The sequence below is a fragment of the Halichoerus grypus genome, chromosome 4 (assembly GCF_964656455.1).
Source record: "Halichoerus grypus chromosome 4, mHalGry1.hap1.1, whole genome shotgun sequence".
In the NCBI taxonomy this organism is placed as follows: domain Eukaryota; kingdom Metazoa; phylum Chordata; class Mammalia; order Carnivora; family Phocidae; genus Halichoerus; species Halichoerus grypus.
In genome coordinates, this window is record NC_135715.1 from 143,656,575 (window position 1) to 143,680,306 (window position 23,732).

The 23,732-nt window shown below is 38.1% G+C and overlaps 1 protein-coding gene and 2 long non-coding RNA genes across 7 annotated transcripts in view; 1 reads left to right on the forward strand and 2 right to left on the reverse strand.

Moving 5' to 3' along the window:
• Positions 1 to 1,906, reverse strand: part of LOC118527777 (uncharacterized) — a 151,489-nt gene extending 149,583 nt beyond the window's left edge. The window contains exon 1 of the long non-coding RNA XR_013447250.1: positions 1,446 to 1,906. This is a non-coding gene — a long non-coding RNA (uncharacterized LOC118527777). The remainder of the gene's footprint in view (positions 1 to 1,445) is intronic.
• Positions 1,907 to 4,479: 2,573 nt separating this feature from the next.
• The window catches only part of PDE1A (phosphodiesterase 1A), a 323,167-nt gene continuing 303,914 nt past the window's right edge, over positions 4,480 to 23,732 (reverse strand). For 4 of the 5 annotated variants that reach the window (XM_078071072.1, XM_078071073.1, XM_078071071.1 and 1 more), the window contains exons 15-16: positions 10,383 to 10,499; positions 4,480 to 7,190 (exon numbers count right to left, since the gene is read on the reverse strand). In XM_078071072.1, the coding sequence (XP_077927198.1) occupies positions 10,426 to 10,499 (74 nt within the window). In that variant the 3' untranslated portion in view covers positions 4,480 to 7,190; positions 10,383 to 10,425. The remainder of the gene's footprint in view (positions 7,191 to 10,382; positions 10,500 to 23,732) is intronic. The other variant, XM_078071074.1, reaches the window with a different exon arrangement.
• Positions 23,146 to 23,732, forward strand: part of LOC118528025 (uncharacterized) — a 45,519-nt gene continuing 44,932 nt past the window's right edge. The window contains exon 1 of the long non-coding RNA XR_013447251.1: positions 23,146 to 23,253. This is a non-coding gene — a long non-coding RNA (uncharacterized LOC118528025). The remainder of the gene's footprint in view (positions 23,254 to 23,732) is intronic.

Genomic DNA, 23,732 nt, shown 5'->3' on the forward strand with positions numbered 1-23,732 from the left:
TGGATGTCTAATAATGTGTTTTATTTAGCAAGCCATCCTGGAAGTCTAAAGGTTATTCTTATTTTATCTTTAAGCTGATATTTTTCTTCTTAATATTTGCATTAAACAATTTCCCCTAGAATTGAACGTCTGCATGACATATATCGACATATATATCAATAGAGGTATCTGTCTATAAATATATACACTAATATATCAAGCTCTATCTCAATCTACTCTATCTCCACCTCTATCTCTATCTCTCTAGCATGTATGTAATTCTGCCTTTCCTCTCCTCCAGCAAGGACATAAATCGTGCAGTTGATGATAATATGCTCTATACTATAGAATGGCTAGCCTACTCCTTACATGGAGAAATCTCCCCATCCTGTGGACTTTTAGGATATTGCTACTGAAGTGAAAGCCATGCTATGATCTTGCAACTATAATCACGAATTAATTTTATAAGAAGAGGATGATTCTTTTAAAGGAGAATCTTGGTAGATTCTTATTTTTACAGCTCATACTATTTCAGTTTAGAAAAAACTGTGTCAGTCATTATTCTCAGCATCTTACATGGGCCATTTATTTCATCATTCCAGTAATTCTGTAAAATAGGGATGCTTACATCTCCATTTCATAGAGGAGAAAACTGAGGCTTGTCCAAGATCACAGAGACCATGACAAAGTTTGAAATTGAATTGAGGGTCAAATTCAGTCCTTGGATAAGGTATTTCTTGCCTCAGGTCTTGCACATAAAATTCAACAAACAAAATGTCATCTGGATTAATATAATTACATTAATTTCTGTTAATTGAGAACCAACAGTGTGTCACATACTGTCCAGATTCCTTAAATATTCCTCAGTATTATTTCGCCATTCTATCAAAGTCTTCATGGTGAGAGGTTAGGAAACGTTAAGGCCAACAGCTACCAACCACCAAAAACATTCTGTGAATTGAGGTCATTCCTGTTCCAAAGCTTGTATGGTTCCCATTATTAATCACCGAGGCTATAAGAAATCACCCAGGAAATGTGAGCTTTTCTCCTTAGCAAATTTGGTAAGATTAGCTACAATTAATATACCTCTGCACCAGCAGACCCATCTCCCCAAGGGTAGACAAGAGACAGATGGAGAGATCTTAATGTTTCTCTCATAGAATTCAGGTTTGCTTTTAGCAGCTATTAAGTATTAATTAAGAATTAATGCACTCCCCATGTGTCTGCTCTGAGAAAAAATACAAATGGCTTTTTGGAATTACTTAGATCTAAAGTGCTTGAAAAGTGAGTCTCATTTTGATTGAATTAACTAGAGATGTTATCTGAAAAGAATTAACTCAATCATATATCAAACACTTAAACAAATATAAACTTTTCCTGCCTGCCTTCATTCATTAATTCATATTTACTTATTCTGTAAGTATTTCCTGAACACTTACCATTTGTAAGGCACAGTGCTTCCTTACCTTATAATCTGGCAGCAAGTGAATGCCATGGCGAGCGAGCTACAGTACTGGAGCAAGGAGGGGAAAGCTCAGTGCGCGTCTAGAGGAGGGTCTGAGGCTCCTGCCCAGAGAAACGCGAAGAGGCTTTCTGGGAGAGCTAGCAAATGTGCAGACCCCCTGAGGCCGGGGTGGGGCGGGGAGAGTGTGACAGGTAAAAATGGCAAAGACCCTTGCAGAGGAGGAGTCCCGTGCGAGGGCAGAGGGGAAATCAGGAACAGGGACTGGCGAAGTGAATGCAAGCTGTGGCCCAAAGACAGGCTGGCGTTAGACTGCGGGGCTTTGAGTGTGACGGCCAGGAGTGTAAGGTTCACTCGTAAGCCAGTGGTCCTCAGAGGGAGAGCTCCCAGTCCCGCAGCAGCGGCATCACTCCGGGCCCCACCTCGCACCTGGCGAGAGCTCGCACCTGGCGAGTCCGCCCCCTGGGGCGGGGCCTGAGCAACGTGGAGTTCAGCAGCCCCTCCAGGTGAGGCGGACGCAGCCCAGGGCTGGGAACCCGAGCGCGGCGAGCCCCGCGGGACTGCTGTGTGTGCTGTGCCCGGAAACACTCCTGTCCGCAGTCCTCAGCGGGCCGCCAGGCCCCGTGGAAGCGGCGGCCCCCGGGAGTGACCGCCGCGGGCGCCAGCAGCCTCACTCTCCTACCCCGGGGTCCCGCGCTCCTTGGACGGGAAAAAGCAGCACTGGGGCAAGCCCGGCAGAGGCCCGTGCCCCAAACCTGCCACGCGGGACACCCCTGACCCCACAAGCGGAGAATGACTTGTCCATTTTTAAAGGGTTACAAAGGAAGAAACGGAAGAGGAAGAAGAAGAAAAAAATGATGAGGAAGGAAGAGGAGGAGGAAAGGGGGCACCAGGAGGAGAAACACCGCGATGAAATGTGGCCTGCCCAGCTGGTGTTTGCTGCCCGATCCTCTATAGAAAACGTTTGCTGACCCCGGTGCAGACGAGGAGAAACAAGGTTCTCAATAACTGAAGAACTCACAGAGTCCGTCCCGTTCGGCAACCTCCCGGGGTTTGTTTTGGAGTCGTTTTGAGAGCAGTACCATGGTGAAAGCATGAACCCTGGAGCTTCTTGTCTAGTGTGGAGAAAAACAACCCATGTTTGAGTGCTTAGTGGGTGTTTAGATTTATCTCCCTAATATTTAGTTATTGTCTCAAACAGTGCTAGGCACCGGAATCACCCAGTTATCTTCTTAAATGCCAATTCCGGTTTAGTAGGTCTGGATGGGGCCTGAGAGTGTTCACTTTTAAGAAGTTTCCGGGGGGGGGGGGGAGGGGGGAGCACACTCTAAGTAGCAAAGGTCTAGGCTGAACCCCAGTAGGTTATTTGAAAAAACACATTTTTAAAGTCACATATGAGGCATGCAAAATAATTCTTCCTTCCACAGAAATCAAAGGCACCTTTTCTGCTGTAAAACATCCAACGGTTCACCAAAGTGCACCAGCCCTTGCTGGTGGTCACTGGCAGTTCTGTCAGGATATGGAATGAAGGGGAGAAAAGGAAGGTAATGAATATGGTGGGTGGAGAAGACATGACAGATCCTCCCACGGTGACCAGAAGCAGTCTAGCCTCATGGTTTGGGGACTCACATTCTCTTAGACTTCAAATCCCGGCTCCCCCACTGATCAGCTGTGTGACCTTACACAAATTATTTCACCCTCTGCCATGACTCCTCATCCATAGATGGAGATAAAATTCCTCAGAGAGTACTCATAGGGAGTAAGAGGCAATATCAGAAAATACTGTTAATGCCATAGTGAGACTGTACTAAACTATAAGGAACACTAAATAATGGTATCTTTAATTATTGGAGATAAAAAATATATCAGCCTGAGATGCAAAGGAAGCTCTCTAAACATCACAAATCTTAAGCAAACAACCTAAACATTTATTAATGTTACTAAAGGACAAATGGCCCCAAATAGAGCTTTAAATATACTTGTTGGTCCATAAGGATTTGTATCTTAAATATTTGGGATTCCTTCCAAAGAAATCACATGTGTGTAATGGGGGACATTAGTAGGTGTTTGTTTTTTGACTCTAAAATATATATTGTCTTTGTTGTTTAAGGCTTGTATTAGATGGTGGATAGGCTTTGTAATATTTAGAAAAGCAATTAGAAGGCAGAAGGCTTATAGCTTCCAAAGGAAATATGTATTTTATATCTAACTGTATTTCAGAATTAAAATATGGCCTTTGAAACCTTTTGCTATTAAGTGGAAATTTATCATAGAATCACACTCGAAGTAAAAAGTTCAGTTAAATGTCATGTATCTGATGAGTACATACATTTTTATATTTTAATGGAGTGCTTTGGCACCGCGGAAGCAGAGTCTGAGAGGTGTCACATACCGTGCCAATTATTCTTAATTGAAACTCTCTAGGTCTTCACCTTGATTTGATGCCCTTTGCTTCTTTATTATTCTCAGCTGTTACCTTATTTACCTTGTTCTTCACAAAGCTTTCCTTTCCACGGTGCTTCTGCTCCATGCTACGTAGATATAGTAGAAAGAAGAAGGGGTCTTTGGTGCCAGAGAGACCTAGAAGCAAATCCAGGCTGGAGTCCGCCACCTGAGACCTGGCCTTATGCGCTTTCTCCTAGACTTGGTTTCTTTGCTCATATTGATAACCCACTTTGCTGGATTATTGAGGATTAGAGATAATATGTGTTAAGTGTTTTCACAGAGGCTGTCCATAGAAAATAGGCAACGAGTATGAGCTTCATTATGATTTGTAAAGGAGGTATCAACTCATGTGCAATCCACTCTAAGAAGTCTTCCTAGAAGCCTGGAAGATGGAAGCAATTTTTACCTTTCTTAATACCCAGAGCTGCATTTTACTCGCACCGGGTTACTTTTATATGTGGCATTTTGGTTATTTATGTGTATGAATATCTCCACTATAAGAAATGAAATTTATAGAGCTAAGATTCGGGTTTCCACATTCCTCTCTGCAACATGCATTTAGCCAGGAGCTTGCGAATAACAGCCGCAATAAATGTTCAATGAATAGTTTTTTAATAGAGCAAAAACCATTTTCTGACAGAACTCATATCAAAACTGATATCTACCTGATTTTCCCTGATTCCCCCAACTTTTCAATGCCCCACAAAATTGAATTATATCAGACACCAAATGTTTCACAATATTTTCCCTCAAGTATGATTTATTGAACAATCATATGTAATAGGAAATACAGAGAATTACAGCAGAGTAAAAACACAAGAATTGTAGCTTGTCATGTTAAAAATGAAATAAAAGAGCTACTGGTTAAATAAAAAGGCATATGAGATTGTTAGATATATGTTGTGTAGCTGAGAATAAAAATGCAAAGCCGGACATGGGAGACAGAACTGCCGACTCACCCACCCTGGCTTCAGGGCGGACTCGGGCTACACTGGTGTGTGCGGAAGGGATGGGCACTGGGGACCTCCGCGCTGACTCCCGCCAGTTGGCACTAATTCGTCGCTGTCTTAGGGAGAGAGAAGGCAAGAAAGAAGGGAGATGAGAAGGAGAGAAGTAGAAAGGGGAGGGGGAGGAGGAAGAGAAAAAGCGCATCAACAGGGTGACAATTCTTCGGAAGAAGTGGAGCGTGTTTTCTCCACTCCCTCCAGAAATTCAGTCACGGTGCTTTATAAGTTAAATAACCTGGAAAATTAGGGGAGAGGCCATATACAGAAACTGATGAATCCATTATATTTCTCTCCCTCTCTCTTTTTTTTTTTTTAGTAACAAAGTCTATAGGTCCTAAAGTATCAATAGGAACAAAGCGGACAAGTTTCCTATGACCCTTGAGAAGCAGTCTCAATTTACTTCTCCCTGGAGAGATTCTCTAGCTTTACCGAAAGACAACTGGCTCAAATAAGAACAAAAGTAATTACACTTCCCAGATAGTCAGATTCTATTTTAAATGCAGAATATTTCCTAGCTGGTAAATAGCTATTTTTAAAAAGACATTGAAAGCAGTAGTTATAATTTCTTCATAAATAGAAATAAAAAGTCCATTGTTAAAAGACAAAAAGTCACCATGATGTACATATCTATAAATCTCCCCCAACACGTCATCATAGATCAATTTGTACTGCTTACGTTTAAAATACCAATTGCATTATAATGTCTATGATACAAATCAATTCTTTAGCTGAGTTCTACACAAGATTCAGGTGAACCAAAAACTAAGGACCTTATTCACAGAACATTTAAAAGCATTTTATACACAGTCTATGCACAAATATATCTTAAATTAGAACAATGCATACCTAATATGCATATAGAATATGGCTTACACATTAAAGGAGATCTAAGTTGTGGGTTCTAAAATCCCACCACTCAGACTTAAAAGCTTCTGATTTCATCAATTTTTAAAATATTGCTTAGCATTGTGGAACCCAAGAAAAAAGCAGGTGCAACAGAAAACTGATAGTATGGATGGATCCTCCTTCACTTTGTTCTTTAATTGATGGCTACTTTTGATTTTTTCCATCCAGTTTCTACCTTTCACAAAGATGGATTCATCTCAGAATCACTGAAGTGTTTGCACAGTGAAAAGTTACAGCCCCTAATTGTGCTTGACCTTTCTTGTCAGCTAATAACTAACAAAAGCTGTTCTTCAGTTTGGAGCAAAGGAAAGGCTCTGCACATGCTCAGGCAAAACATGACAAGCAAGCTGAGTTTCCAAGAGTTGCAGTCTGTTTCTGTGTAGTAAAATTAAAAAGTCAAGCCAAATAATATTATCTGTACAGAAAAGTGTGGGTTTCCATTTTCATAGATATTTTTCAATACACACACACACACACACACACTTCTTGTCACTTATCCCTGGGCCTGTAATATATTTTGTTATGTCCTAGTGGGATCAACACCCCAGAAGGCAAATTCCATTCTCAGTTCTAACACCTGTCTCCAACAATGGCTGAAGGTTCTTGTCATCCTGGAGTGTAGGTAATATGTGATTTGCATTGTGATGATCCCCAGATGGGTGACGTTTTCGTGCTTTGAAACCACAGGGATGGATGCAAGGTGGTCCGCTGGTTTCAGGGATGGGTTTCACTGTGGTTTCCCAGCTTGAGAGTTACAATGGTCATCAGGTCGCAGAGCCAGGTTAAAGCTCCACTGTTGTCACAGGACTTCAACCACAGCTTCTGAACAGCCTGACCTCTCATGTTGCCTCCGTGTATTTAAAATAAGGACAATCTAAATAGCCCGTTCTTCAGAGCTGCAAAAAAATTTTCCATATTTTTGCTTTGCTTTCCTTTTACTTAAAACCTTGCAATATTGGTAACTATAGAAGTCTGCATAAAACAATACAAGAAAGAAAATTTTTAAAATGCCTCATCTTTTGCCCATGTGTCGCAAGGTCATCCATGCTATAACTGGGTTCAGAGTGTTGAAAATTTTAAACTATCCACCTTTTGTCTTAAAAATTTCTCAGACTTGCTTGAAAAAGCTGGATCAAAACAATCAAAACATTTCCTCCAAGACTGTTTTTTGGAGGAAAGACAATGGCAGAAATACTGGCCAAAAACTCTGATGGCAATTTTGAATGTATTTGTTTGGCCGGAGGTACTAGCTCAGAATTTATGTTCTTCTTAGTATAAGTTCCTTCTAGGAGTCCATTAAAATGGCCTGATCCAGGTGTGTGCTGAAAAAGGAGAACATAACGTTGTGGAAAGTTGAGGATTTAGGATGTTTTAGTCCTGTTGTCATTATCCTGAAATAAAATCCAAATGAAAATGAAGATCAAGTTTTAGTCATATACATGCATCAATTACTGTGTGGTAATGTCACATGGGACTTTATATACCTTGTCAGAAATAAGGGATTTATCAGCGTATAATAGATAATTGGTTTTCTATCTTCTTAGAATTCCTCTGTTTATTTCTTCTCTTTGTGTATATGTGCATGTGTGTGTATGTTTGTATATTTCAATTCCAGTAAAAATTTGGATTGTTTGGATCAGAGGTCACAAACTCAAGGAGCTATACAAGCCTAGAAGACAGTATAAATGAGGTAAGTGGGCCTGTGTGAGTCACAAGGACTGTAGTGAACTCAAGAGCATTAAGTCCTGTTTAAAGATATTTAAAACGATATTTTAAATCAATGTGGGAGTCAACCAAGCAAGTGCACAGACTAAATCCAGCCCACAAGCCATCAGGCTTTGACCTCTTCTTGGACGGTACACTCAACACTAAAGAGCAGGCATTGGTAGGAATGGGGAACACTTCCCCCACCAGGGAGTACCAGGTCTGATAATCGTTTGCTCTTGGAGCACCAGAAATCTCTGGCATATCCTTCAAGGAAGACAATATAAAAAATTATATTCCAGCCTCTTTTGAAATAATAAAGCAGCATGGCATTGTATATCCAGTTCCAATCGCATTCACTCTAATTAACAAAAACATTTTGAAAAAGTAATCAAAACAAAATAGTTCTGTGGACAGAAATGTCTTAGAAATAATAGTGAAGTTATACAGCAATGTGAAAAGTAGATTCAAAGGCTGATTTCTTGCCCTAAGTATAGTGTTGCACATTGATTGATGAGGTTTCATCATGGTGCATGTTGAATTAGACTTCAATGTTTCCTGAGAATATATCCCATACTGGGGCCCACACACTGAGAATGAAGTAGGTAATGGCTCTCAGAGATATGGCCAGGCTGCCATAAAATCTATACTTTCCATGATGGAGGCCAGTGAAAGAATTAGCTAGAGGTCGTAAAGGTGTGGTTAATACCTGGGAGCCTGTAGGCAAAATCTGACCTTCACATATATTTTGTTTGGTCTACACAGGGTTTCAAAAAACTTTGAGCCAACATTAAAAATAGAAAGATTTTACATAAAGAAAATCTCTTAGCCAACGGAAACACCTGGAAACACTGGTCCCTAATTTGTACATGGTGAAAATTTGTTGGAGGCAAAGAGTGGCTGGCTGCCACCTTCAGCTCAGGTGTACTGTGTCCTTTCTGTTTCCAAGGCTGACCACTGCTCTCATCTCCCAGATACTGGGCCTGAGTCACAGTTACCAATTGTCCCCACTCCTGTTGGTTTTCTACTTCCCCTATTTAAGAAATCTGCCTATTTCTTGAAGGCATATAAATTTCACCTACTAAAGGCTATGATTTCTGGAAGACTGTGCCCTGAAGGCAGAGCTTTCTCAAATTGAGAAGTAAACTACAGGATTTGGTTAGTGCTGATGGAAAGAAAAATTGTCTAACAGCCTGCTTGAGTTTGAACACCACTATTTGAGTGGGTCTCAAATCCTTCCAGCTTCGGGGTCTTTTTAGTTGAAAAAAAGAAAAAAGAGGCTTCATTAACTGCCAGTTGAATCCCACTGAAACCTTTTACTGATGAGATGCCAGAATTTTACAGATATATATGTTTTTTGCCTTAGACATCTTCATAGATTGGACAGTCATTTTTACCAATGTACTGGTGACCTGTGTTCCTTGCACACAATTTTTGGAAAATGTTCCTAAGTATTCCAGTTCCATATCGCAAATGCATAAGAAATGCTTCTTGTAGACTTTTTTCTTTTGAAGCTACATAATGTGCACTGGATTGATGACATCCAGTAGGAAAGACTCTTGCTTAATTTTGATTAACTCTGTGTCCTAATGGTATTTATTTGACCAAAAAACAAAACAAAACAAAAAAACCCCCACAAAACAAAACAAAAAAACAAAAACTTTTTGTACTGAAAACATTTATAAATACTCCACTGAATTTAGTTTTCCCTAAAATATATACCTGGAGGGTCCATCATATATCATCAGAACCTAAGAACTCCTCTGAAACAGCCATGAGTTCCAAAGGTAATAAATTTATAGTCTGGGTGGAGGGTATGAAGGGAAATTGCTATAGCTAATATGGGACAATATATTAAAATTGTTAAATATAGACATACATGGGTTTTAATTGCTGCACAGCCACTCTGTTGGCTTGATTTCTACCCAAGCTTCATATGTAAAATAGGAATCACAATCACCAATTCTGAAATTGTTGAGAGGACTAAGTGAGATTAATACATGTAAGATGCTCACCACAGGGCCTGACACTTGAGAGTAGCCATTAATGAAACTACTATTATCAATAAAAGACAGTCTTACAACCAACTCAAGAATACCGCGAGATATATCATCTTAAAAGCCAAACACAGTTTAACTCTTTTGTATCTAAAGCAATATGTGAGGAGCTACCAGTAACATTTAAAAGACTTTGTATATGGTCCCCTCAGCATTTTCTCTTGTCCCCACCATCAACCCAAAAGCAGGACTCATTATAACGTGTGAGTTTTCTTTCTTACTTTTTAAGGAGACACTAAGACATCTCCACTATAAATATACATCCTTCCCTTCCAGTAGCTTGCCCTTCCCCTGTAGGCCCAAGACAACGGTTCTCAACTGTAGGGTACAAATACCACAGACAGGATTATTAAAAATTCCGATTTCCAAGGCTTCATTCCCAGAGTTAATAATTTGGTGGATCGAGGGCAAGCCCTAGAAGCTGAATTTTTAAAAAGAGAACAACTGATGCAAACAAATGTCTATAGATTTTAGCAAACATTGATGTTTGTTTCATAATATGTACTTGCTTTGTTATTATCATCCAGTGTAAACATTTGTATTTGCTACATGAAGTAGAAAGAGAGATCAGGATTAAACCTCTCCACAGCCTACAGATTATTATTTTTAAAGGACTAAAATGTCTCACTAAGTATATTTTTTATTGATGAGCAAATTAAGCTCTTTGAAAAAGTAAATATGTAAGATTTTGCTTCAGAAAATAGGAGAGATTTTTTTTAAAGATTCCAGGAGGACAATGAAATGAGATAACTTTGTCTCTAATGATATTCTACAAACCATTCATTTCAGAAATTAGGTTTCTTGTCTAAAAAATAAAATTACCTCTCATGTTTAAACTGACAGAAGCCTTTAAGGTATTTCAAACCTATGAATGTGTATCCGCATGTTTTTCTTCAGTGTTTACTACATCTTCTGAGTTCTTATGAAGATCAGATTCACCTACAACACAAGCAAACAAAAACAAAATAAGCCTGTGGAAAAAAACTAATAAGGTCAGGAATCTAAAGCAATTTAGTCACATGTTGAAGATTCAGTTTTACAATGGATTTTGTGGTACATTTCTCCAAAGATACTAAATACTTTCTTTCCAGACTACGGATTTATAGAGTACAACAAGGCATCTTCTGGTGGTTGTATAACGTTGTGAAGTTGCAATTTATTCTGGTAATACAGAACTGAAATAGATGAGACATGTTTAAACATTTATTAAATCAAACATAAAAATTATGCATGCTTTTCTTGAATTTTTGGGGGGAGGACCAGAGGGAGAGGGAGAGAGAGAGAATCTTAAGCAGGCTCCAGGCCTAGCACAAGCCCGAGGTGGGGCTTGATTCTCACAACCCTGAGATCACGACCTGAGCCAAAATCAAGAGTGGATGCTTACCCGACTGAGTCACTCAGGCACCCCTTTCTTGAATTTTTTAAAACAAATTGTTTTAAACAAATGCTCTAATGATCAGTGTCTTTTACCACACACCCCTTAGTTGCTATGAATTTAAACAAACGACTATTAAGAGAATAGTAATTTTTAAGATAAGACATAATCTGCCAAAACACACTAATGGAATTTATAATCCAAGAATCACTCATCTTGTATATAAACCTTGAAGAAAAAAAAATTAACGTGGAAAATGTGCCAACATTTCTAGAGAGGTTGCAGAGAATCTATCAAAAATAAAAATATAAAGCAAAGTGTATAGATAAAAGGGTCTTATGTGAAAAAGAAAGTAAACAAAATTAGCAGAAATTGATTTTTGAGTCAGTTACTCAAAATACTTTGATATTTCAGGAATTAGTCATATATGATGGCATGCTCTTTCTGTTTGAAATTTGATCAAAAATATACTAAGAATTAAGGGCGTCTGGGTGGCACAGTCAGTAAAGTATCTTGCTCTTGGTTTCTGCTCAGGTCGTGATCTCAGGGTCGTGAGATCCAGCCCCAAGGGGCCTTCTGCACTCAGCAAGGAGTCTGCCTAAGATTCTCTCTCCCTCTCCCTCTGCCCCTCTCTGCTCCGCTCACGCACTCTTTCTCCCTCTCTCTCTCGCTCAAAATATATATATATATATGTGTGTGTGTGTGTGTAAATTAACAGTTAGCTTTACACCAGTTATCTTTGAGATAATTTCTTTAACATATATTGTAAGCCTGTTGTCTCAGTTGCAACAGATTTTTTATTGAGGTTATAAAATTAATATATAAATCTTATGGGGTGTTAGTACAAAGCAAAATTATTTTGTTTCCTGCTTTCTCTTTAAAATACATTCAAAGGGGAAAGTTATCTTCTATCCCAGAATGAAATTTTCAGGTAGTATCATCACTTTTGCAATCATCTTTAGACAATAAAAATATTGTGTGATCCCATTAAGTTGCCAAAGTCTCAATTCTGATATTAGATACTCTGGTCACATATATTACACATCAATCTTAAAACAAAGATCATAGAAGATTCCTTTCCAACTTTGAGTTTGTGGCAGAGCCCAGAAATGGTGTATGGCTGGGGGATGGCTGATGTTTCTGTTTCACTCTCCCGCAAAGGGCTGCCTTGACTCCTGAGCCGGAGCAAGGGAGAAAAAGGGCTGAGAGGAGAAGCCAAGTTCCTACCTGACCAGCACCGTGGTAAGACGGCTTCGTACTCGCTAGACCTGGCAGGTGTTTGGAGCTAATTCTCCTGTGAACACATTCACAGGCTCTTCAGGGACTTCTTGCCAGAGGCCATGGCTAAAGATGTCTCACCACCTTGCTATGTGCACGTGAAACTCGGGTTCCTGTACAGTGTTCACAGCCCCCGGGAATTCTATTATTGTATCTTTAGCTTCTGTCTGCTGAGGTCCCTTCATCCTTCCAAATATGGGTGGGCCACATTTGGTTCACACAAAACACTCATGAGGCAGTTGTTCCCATAAATTACGTGAGGAAAGACTGAAACTTACATAGCCGCCTCTCATATGGCTCATCTGTCACCAGCTACTCTTTTACATTTCACTTAAGAATTAGACTCCATTCCCAATATCCCTGAGGGTCCTGGTGCAGTTCTCTTCTCTTGATTTGAGCTAAAGAGGGAAGCATTTCTACACCTTTCCCAACAGCACATAGCTCCTTAAAGAAAATCTTCTCACAAATCCTTTCAACCATTAACAACCTGCCCCTTTCATTTGTTTGAGTTGGGTAAGGATCATAAGCATCCCATAATTGGCTTTGAATCTTCTTTGAAATTCCTATCTCACAGGATTTATTTCTGACATCTTAGACTCTTGGCTTAAACTTCTGATTTAATATTCTGTTACTTAGGACTAGATTAGAACAGAACAGAGTGAAAAGAATAGGCTGAACTAAAAGAGGAATATAACTAATTCACTGGTTCTTAAAATTTTTGAGAGAACCTTTTACAATGGGAAAAACACTAAGGATAAAGAACTCACCAGTTAACAAAAGTGGATGAGAAACAAAATCATCAAGTGGGAATAATACAGCAATTACAATTTACAATCCTTGTTAAAATTAGTCCATATGTATTCTAACATGAACATATTGTTATATATTGGTTTATTAAATCAGTAATGAGTGATCTGAGTAAGAAAGAATATAAATTAATGCATAAGAATGACAAATTTTATTATTATTAATAATATTAGCAGCAACAGCAAAAACAGTAAACATTTAGAGAATATTTACACTATGCTAAGTGCTTCATATATTTTATCATTTAATTCCCCCCCCAACAATTTTTATTGTCCAAGGTCACATATCATCTAAGGAGAAGAGCTGGACCTTCAACCCCCGAGCCATGTACTTCACTACTAAACCAAAGAGTTTGGTCACACAGTGCTAACACCCTGACCCAAAGGGACAAGTTTCCATTGGATTTGAAAGAGTAAAAGCATTCCTTGTTGCTTGGAGAGATACAATTGCAAAGTTTCAAGTTGAGAAGTGTAGAGTAAACATGTCATTTTTCTGACAAGCTACTAGGATTCAAAATTCAGTTCTTCAGAGAAGAATGAGTAGTTTGATAGTAAGAACTGTGAGAAGCATTTTCTAAGAAATAAAACTCTTTTTACTGCCACTCTGTGTAGTAAAACCTGCAGTAGGAGACAGGCTAAGGACTCAGATACCAGGGTCACACAATCCTACACTCAGGAGGATTTCAAAGCAAAAGGCTACAAGAAGGAATCAAATGTTTTCTTGTTAATACCATGGAGGAGAAATAATGATTTGTGACTCCAGGAGTAAACTGTTCAATTTAAAATTCAACATAAATATGTGACTGGGGTGAGTATCTATGCTTAAAAAAATCAAAAGCTGTGAATTAGTAAAAACCCTGTTACCATTTTTGTGTCAATGATTTCTGACTCTCCACCCTGCAATATCACAACCAATCATCCACTGTAGACATGAGGGATTTCAAATTGCACTGTTTTCCTTGCATATTCATCCACAACAAGAGCAATAAACTGTCTCTAACCTAGAGACGGCAAACATCACAAGTTTCCTAATTTTTAGTGTTTATGATCAAATTCTTCAGTGGAGAGAAGACTTTTTTTGTATGAGTTTCCATCTACAGAAGAAAGAGTCAGGAGAGTATGTCCCCTTTGATTTTGTTCTTCATTTTCCCCATGGAGACGAAAACTACTTACAATCTTCATCAAGCTGAATATATAATTGTTAGCAAGTAGTTACCTGCTACAGAAAGCAGATTTGGTGAATACTGGTGGTATGCAGAATCTAAAATTCTAGGAGTCTTTAGATGTTCCTAATAATAGAATGTAAATGTTGTTTGACAAATTTGTAGACTGGTTGAATTGGGGAAAACTAAACCCCAAACAAATAATTATTTCTTCCATCTTATTTAGCTTTAAGTCACAAATCTCAGAGGGCTTAGTTGGTAGTTATCTTGACTAAGGTTCAAAAATCAGCCAAAATAGAAGCTAGTTTCACATATCCAGCTATCCTTTAACCTGGGATGAGAAGGGTTAGTGCTCTTTAAAAATGCCTTCCATGATATTTTTTTCCTCTATGTACATCCTCCCATCTAACTTAGGCTGGCTGTGAGGAGAGGCTATTTGAAGGGATGTGTGGAGAGTGTCTCATCTACTTAGAGTTTTTAAAAGTTGTAGTGGAATAAATTGCTTCTCTTGGTCGTAATGCAAGTTGTTCCTATTACAGTATGCTTATAAATTGTAAATCCATGCTTTAAAATAAAAGCACTTTAAGCAATTAGTCACACAGCACTTTATTGATCTACAACATTTAGCCAGGATTGTGGGGAGTGATGCAATCTTTAATCTATCAAGACTCATATAACAGGATTACTCTCATGATGGAGGTGAATTTATTTAAAATAAATCATGGGTGCTCTATTATTTCTACATTACTAACATCAAAACTATTATCTTATTCTTGTTGAACTTCTTATTTGATGAGATTTCTATTTCTTACCAGTCTCTGGATTTTCTTTAATCAGCAGACTTGCTCAGCATGTTTTAAAGAAGCCTAGCCCAAGATGGAAGGGTGATTTGGGAACATAGGACCCTTCTGAATGAGTCCCATGAGTTAATATTATTGAATGGGTCTTTGTCCTGAATACCTCTTTATTTCCACAAAAGTGTTCTGATACAAATCAAAATTAGTCAAGACTTCCAACATCACTCACTACCAGTTATCTTGCTAAAGAATGAGCCTATGTTGGGCTTCAAAGAGGTTACGGAAATGAAGTTTCGACATTAGATTCTTGAAGATTTTCACCATTTCTTCTTGAAGGCTTATGTATTAAATCCTACCTGAAGAGATCCCTTGGATCATTTTTATTTACCTTCATTTTTTCATAATTTCTTCATAGAAATTAAATATATGAAAGAAAGGTCAAATATTTCAGCTATGTCTTTTTTTCATGATTTCTGAGAATTCCCTACATTCCTATAGTTAACAAGGGAACATTATATTAGCCAAAGTATGAACAGAAGTCCCAGAAGGAGTAAAGTCAGAACTAAAGAGTTTGGACTGTATTTGGTCTAAATTTAGGCATACTTTAAGGATAAAAGCTAAGACGGTAAAATATTCTTTTGGAAAGTAAGTGAATTGCTATAAACTAAGTTTGCTGGATTACCTAAAATCTTTTCCTTTTGAGAGCACTTAGGTGTACAGAATACTCTTTTTAAAATTTGTTGTTGTTGTTTTTTTCCTAAAGGATTCTATGCCAAGAAAAAATAAAGGCAAGTATCTTAAGTGGCAGAATCCTTGACAGAAATCATTTAGATAAAGGTTGTTCATTTTCAGCTCTACAAATTGGGCAGCTATATCCGTCATTCGGAATAAGCCACTTCCATTCCTTCACTCACTCCTTCAGAAAACTGGATGAACTTGAGAGATACTTTGAAGAGATACTTTCCAGGCAATTTTGATGGACTAATTAAGAATGGAAAGGTGATAGAAGAGTCAAGATCAATTTACAATACATCCACTCAATTGATGGAATTGATCCATTGCATATTTTCTCATGAAATATTCCATTGCTTTATCTCATATCAAAATTATTGTGATCAAGTAGTGTTCTTCTATAATATACTTCCTTAAGGAAGCCTTCTATAAGATCTCCATGTAGTTTGAAGGCACATATGTGAGCCCAGGAGAGAATAAGAATTACTGCAGAAAGCACTAAATTCTAAATACTTCACATGTATTGACTCATCTAATCTTCACAACAGCTCTTGAGATAGACACAATTTTTACGATCCTCACTTTAAAAATCAGCAAACTGAAACAGAGAGATAAAATAACTTGCTCAATGTTACACAGCAAGTAAGTGATGGGACCAGGATTGAAGAGATAGTCTAGGTCCAGAGTTCTAGGTCCTAACACTACACTATGCAGCCTTCCTGGGTAAAGTTTATTTAATAGCTGCTATGTTTTTTTCTTTCCTTAGTATGAGTTTATGCCTTATCTTTGAAATTAAATCTGACGGTAAATGATAGGTTTTTTTTTTTTCCTAAGGCAGAGACAGAGAATAAGAATAAATAAACTTCTGGGCGCGTGGGTGGCTCAGTTGGTTAAGCAACTGCCTTCGGCTCAGGTCATGATCCTGGAGTCCCGGGATCGGGTCCCGCATCGGGCTCCCTGCTCAGCGAGGAGCCTGCTTCTCCCTCTGACCCTCCCCCCTCTCATGTACTCTCTCTCATTCTCGCTCTCTCAAATAAATAAATAAATCTTTAAAAAAAAAAAAAGAATAAATAAACTTCTTTGTGAAAATATGTTCTTTGGTATTAGACACAAAGCCAGTCTCAGCTAATTAATTATTGGGGTGTTTCTACTAGTCTACTACAATTAACCATTAAGTCAACTGTTAGGGAATCACAGTAAAGAAGGTATATAACAGCAGCTCTTAAAAAGACAGGTTTTTCAGGGGGAAAATAACTTGGCTAAACTTATAAACTGAATTATATATTGGACAAGTCATTCTCAAATCCCACAAAAGAACAGTATATGGAGCCATTTTACTCCTGCTGTTCACTTCTACTATAATAAAAATACCTTTCCAAGGATATCTGTCCCTTAAATTTTTATCAATCTTTTTTTTTTAGTGGCAGAGAACTATTACAGAATTTGTTCAGAAAAATGGTAGAATTGATGTAAAAGATAAAGTTTATGAAAGTCACATTACCTTTTTGATGTTTTAGAAAAGGGACCTCCAAAGTGAAAATATAAGCTTTATTGCAGAAATGACACAATAAGTGATTAGATGCTCAAAGAAAATTAATTGACACCATATCATTCTAGTGAAGAGAAATGCTACAAAATGCCATTTAGATATTTGAAAGCATAAAGATGCCGGCGTGGCCATAGCAGTTCAACCAGGTCAATTAAGGAATTTGTGGCTTTTGTGGTCAGTGATACCAATTGTGCAATCTGCAAAAATGGATTCCTTTTCTCTCATGGGGCCAGGCAGATTTCCAGCAAGTAGATTGAAATCTCCAAGTTTTTTGGTCAAACTAGAGCTGCCATCACGCATGAGGTTTTACTTAAGGAGGTTTACTGATCAGGAAAACTGAACACTGGTATGAACTGGTTTTTGCTTTTGAAAAAAAGGGTACTTATTTAAAAAACCTTGAGACAATATTATTAAAAAGTTGTGAAAAACTAAATTATACTTGGCATTTGTAATTATCCATGTTTGTAGGAATTATGGTGGAAAAATTATGAGGGTAAATATAATTGATTTCTTTTTTTTAAAAGGTTTTATTTATTTGTCAGAGAGAGAGAGAGCACAAGCAGGGGGAGCGGCAGGCAGAGGGAAAGGGAGAAGCAGGCTCCCCTCTGAGCAAGGAGCTCAATGCGGGCTCGATCCCAGGACCCATCCCAGGCAGATGCTTAACCAACTGAGCCACCCAGATGTCCCAATTGATTTTTTTCTTAATTTTCAATATATTTTACTTTTGCTCCTAAAACCTTTTGTGATTTTTGTATTCATCAATAGTGGTCTTGAAATGATGTTTTTTTTTTTTTCCTAATTCAACATTTTTTTCACCATTTGATTTGTTGCCTAAAAAGCCTGGATTCTCAGGAGCTCAATTCTAGTTGATTTCAAATAGAGTAGACACCCTCAGAATCAAATAAGAGGCTATCTTGCAGGATATTAATATTGTCTACTAGCAAATAGTATACAAGTATTAGGATGTAGGACCATATTATATAAAGAAATAATATGGAATCTGTGACTTATTTTAAAAATAAAAATATAATCGTACTTCCTGCCCTTTTGCCTTTTTTCTAGTAATATATTTTGATAATCCTAACAAAATATCGAATTCTTTGTAGAGATACAGAGTTAGAGGACCAATGCTCTTAAATAGGTTATGACTTGACTTTTAGGTATGATTACATTCTATCATTCCTTAATCTACTGAGAAAGCATCAAGAAAATCATTAAACTTTTCTTTTGCGTGTCTCTCGTAAGTTATAGTCATGCACAATATAATCCTACTTTTTATAATTTAATATAAATACCATAAGTAATTTCTTTAGGGACACCTGGGTGGCTCAGTCAGTTAAGCGTCTGCCTTTGGCTCAGGTCATGCTCCCAGGGTCCTGGGATCAAGCCCCACATCGGGCTCCCTGCTCCGCGGGAAGCCTGCTTCTCCCTCTCCCACTCCCCCTGCTTGTGCGCTTTCTCTCTGACAAATAAATAAATAAAACCTTTAAAAAAAATAAGTAATTTCTTAAACTCATAAGCATTTGGTAAACTCATAAACATTATGGTAAAGTATAGGAGGACATTTTTGGCTGAATATGGGTTTCAGAGCAATTTTTAAATCATTGGAAGTTAAGTTTCTTCCCTTTACTATTCACAAGCCTTTATATTGACTAAATCTTTAGGAGAGTTACAGAAATACATTTTTAAGGAAAAGAATATTGGACACTGAAAAAATACACTGAAACATAGATACTGAAAATTTTACCATAGGAATTACTTATATTTATTCATTTGTATATAAATGTAGGATACACTGTGTATGAACCAATATATGTCATAAGTTCTGAGTGATCCAACTAAAATGATGGTAAAGACAGAATGAGTTAAAATTGTTAAGTGTAACAATGAAATAGTGCTTGAGAAAGAAAAAAAAAATGATTTGTAATACTCAATAAGGACCATCTGTTAGAGTGCCCTAGACCAAATAGAAAGAACAAGAGGCATGCCTTGGATGGAGAGGATCAGTGGAACCTTCTGGGAATAATTTCATATATCTGACTATATCCAACTATGGATACAATCTCAAAAGATAAATCAGCTTTATTTCCAAATTGAGTAAGGAGCACATCTTTCTACTTGTGTTGCTACCAGCACAGATCTATGCTTGTCCTCATCCCGGCACCCGTGGAGAAACCATTTCTTCATCACTGAGCCAGCCCATAATCACTAGGGAATGCAAGCCTGCTCCTTCTGCCTTCTTTCCAACTTCTATTGTCCATGTAAATACAAGTGGGGAGTTCACACACTCGAACAGTATCACTTAAAATGCCCCCAAATTCTTTTTTTTTAAGACTTTATTTATTTAGAGAGAGAGAAAGAGAGCGAGCGAGCAGGGGGAGGAGCAGAGGGGTAGGGAGAGGGACAAGCAGACTCTGCGCTGAGCACGGAGCCCTACACAGGCTCAATCTCACGACCCCGAGATCACACCCAAGCCAAAACCAAGAGTCAGACGCTTAACCAACTGAGCCACCCGGTGCTCCAAAATGCCCCTAAATTCTGCTGCTGTTACAGTTCCGCCATCAGCGAATAGTTTGGGCAAGACTTCTGTAAGAAAATTTAGAAAATGTAAATAAACTAACCTGTCATAACTAACTTCTAGAAGATGATCCAGAAACTATCCAGAAGGTTACTGGCTTTGAATTTAGACACACTAGGCACAAATCCCAGCCTTTTCAAAGACTAATTGTATGGATTTCAACAACTTAAATTCTCTGAGCTACAGTTTTATCAGACTGTAATTCTGACCTTGTGAGGTTGCTGTAATAAATGTTTGTGTAAATGATCCATGGGAAGATATATAAATGATGTAAAATTCCCTCCCAAATTCATAATTTTCAACTTTTTAAAATAATATCTATGGGATATAACACACACACTTGAAAGCTTATGGGATCAGTTGTGTTGAGACTAAACAGAAGTAGATTTGATGAAGCAATTATGCTGCTCTCTGAGGTAAGTTTTCAGAAGAAGTTGTTTTCTCTTTCTGGATTTACTACTACCATGATGCTGTTTTTTGTGTACTATATTAAACTGTGAAAAGGAATGAGCAAGATTCATTTGTAATATGTGTGCAAACCTGTGATTTGGGTAACTAACTCGCCTCCGCAGACCTCAGTTTTCACGTTGGTAAAATGGTGATAGTACCTAAATCATAGGGCTGTTTGGCTGATTAAATAGGATAGAGACCATGACAGAACTCGGTATAGCCTGACAAGTAAATGTGTACTTAGTAGAAAAGGATTCTGCATTCTATTTAGCATTAAGACCAACAAGATTACAAACATCCACTTTCATACATACTGTAATACACAATACTGCATTTTAAGATATTTCAAATACAAATAACAATACATAAGGTTTAATTAGTGAACCTATCACAGTCTATTAAAATGTCATGTTAATCATAATGTAAATTTGATCTTTTAAAAATATTTTAATACTTTCCCATCAGTTTTAATTATCTCCTTTATTTCTGGTGGGAAAATCTTTTAGTTTTGTGTTTTAATTTTTCAAGCAATGATACAAAACCTATTTTTAAAAATTTTCTTTTTCCTGTTGAGAAAATCTATGAATTTTCTAGCAAGATATGATTTTAAATAATTCTGTTTGACTAAAATATTATTACATATTCAGTACATTTCAAATAAATTATAAAATGTGAAAAAATAAGAAAATATCTAACTTAGTAACTCTTATGATGATTTTCTGATTACAAAGATAGGTCATAGGTACAGTGATTAAGTTTTTTAAAAATGTCCTGATGATGATAGGAGATAAAGCTTTTTATAGGGATTCTAACGAAGTTGAAAATAACTAACCAAATCATGATCATTCCAGACATGCCTAGGCATGCGTGAAGAACTAGAGATGTCATTTTAGACCATTAATCAGGCTTTTGTTTTGTTAAATGGGTTAGATTTGAGGCCAGAGCTAAATTGTTCTGTACAACGGAGGGGATTTTAGTGGCCAAGAGGGGAAAGAGAGGAGTTGAGATTGTGAATCAAGAGGAATATGAGACTAAAAGGTTTTGGAGAAGGAATAGAGGTGAGTGATGACAAACAGATTTACATTTTGCTCGGAGGTATATTGTTAAGACGACAAAGCTTCCAATGTCCTTGGAACTTGGAATTTTTGGGGGACTATGACAAAGTCTTGAACCTAGGCCAGTGTTTTAGCAGTGTGACACCCCGAAGTTCTAGTTAGAAATTCTGGTAACAATTGCCAGAAAAGAGTAGCACCAGAAGGAGAGAACAGTCTCAGAGAGCTGGTCCCTACTTCCTGCCCATGGCTTTGATCTTATTCTGCCCCCATCACCTCTGCTCAACAGTGCAACATCCAATCCACTACTTTCGTCCCCACCATTATTTTCCCTACCCCCCAGATTTCCACTGTCACATTGTTCATCCCAGAGTTTTCAGAGGCTACAAAACTCCTGTGAACTCTTGCAGTGATTGTTCATATTGCTCATCTAAGTAAAATTAGAGCAAGTGAGTAGGTTTTGGGTGTCTGAAAACAGAGCAAGTATAGATACTGTGCAAGAGAAGAGGCTTTTGGGGACCATCCCCCCATTTAGTTTTCCCTTTTTCCATTTATCAGCTTTTTATTTTCTCTTTTTAGATCTTTTTTTTTTTTTTAAGATTTTATTTATTTATTTGACAGAGAGAGACACAGTGAGAGAGGGAACACAAGCAGGGGGACTGGGAGAGGGAGAAGCAGGCTTCCCATGGAGCAGGGAGCCCGAAGCGGGGCTCGATCCCAGGACCCTGGGATCATGACCTGAGCCGAAGGCAGACGCTTAACAACTGAGCCACCCAGGTGCCACTCTTTTTAGATCTTTTAGCTAACAAAAAATATATGGTACAACATAGTGGGTAATATTTCATTTATAGGGTCTCACCACTAAATTCAGACCTTCATAAAATGGAGTCAATTCTCCTCTACCCGATACTGACCAAGTTCTTATCTGGCCTTGAGCAGGAACCACTGGAGATCTAAAGTGGAATATTCCATTAGTTCTCTTCTTCAAAAATCCTATCGGCTTTTGTTTTGCACATAGTAGGCCTCTGTAAATATTTTTGTAGTGACCTCGTTAGTAGTTCTCAACTTTTTGTCAGGCTCCACAGCTTTAATATCTGCGACACACTCAAATCACAATATCTCATAATATACAGTGGCTCTCGCTAGGTGGAGAGATGGTGCACACCTCCAAAGGGGAATGTTGGAATCTCCAGGAGACATGTGCAATTGGAAACATATCCTGAAAGTCCTCTCCATTCCCACTCGTATTCCAAACACTGCTTTTGGTAGGCCCCTTTTGAATGCACTTTTCTCTTCCCATTTTGAGAATGCAAGTCAGAATGTGATAAATACCCCAACTGGAGTCTGAATAAGACAGCTATGCTTACATAACTAAGGGATAGGCTTCTTGGAAAAGGCAGTTTAGCAGAGTTTTGGAAGATAGGTAGGATTTTAAGCAGCAAAGTGGAGGAGGGGGCCCAAGAAGTGAATTCCATGAGGAAGAAAGAACAAGGATGAAAGCAGAGGGGCAGAAGGCAAATGTTCCAGAGGAGATATGTGACCTAAGACACAGATATTTTAAGGGATAGCGTTACCAAGGTACATGCTGTTGTTTCCTGAGTACAGCTTGCCAGGGTGAAGCTGGCTCTGATTCTAATCTGTACTTGGCTTGTCTTGACCATAAACTGATTAATTTCCTGCTCTCCCCCCTCCATGTCCTCTGCATTCATTTAAATGCACAAAAGTGTTCTATTTTGACCTACTTCTGTAAACTAGAGATAAGCCATATTGAACTTTTAAAAAATAAGATAGCCCAGAGGATGCTAATAGGCTGCCAGGGTTGAAAACTATTGAGTTCTGCCTTTATAATAAATGAACGAGTGAATGAATAAGCACATATTCACTGTTCCAACTGTATGCAAGCTCTCCTGGGGGTAAGTGACTTTGGTGAATACCACCTCTTAAAACTTCATAATTCTGTTCCATTATATCTGTTATACTTCTGCTCTACTGTACTGATAATATAACATAGAATGTCAGCTAAAGAGATTAAATTGGAAATAAGAATAAACTAAATGCATAATATATAATTTAATTTACTAATAATTTGAAATATACAATTTAAAAATTACTAGTAAGATCTCATTTAAGCTGTTGTGTTTTTGAACCATGATTAGAGAGAAAATGAGAGCGAGCTCTAGTTGTTTTGTTTTTTCTTTGTAAGATTTTCTTTATTTGGGAGAGAGAGAGCGAGCATGAGCAGTGTAAGGGGCAGAGGGAGAGGGAGAGGGACAAGCAGACTCCCCACAGCACATGGAGCTGAAGCAGGGCTCATCCCAGGACCCCGGGATCATGACCTGAGCTTAAGTCAGCCGCTTAACTGACTGAGCCACCCAGATGCCCCCAGAGTGAG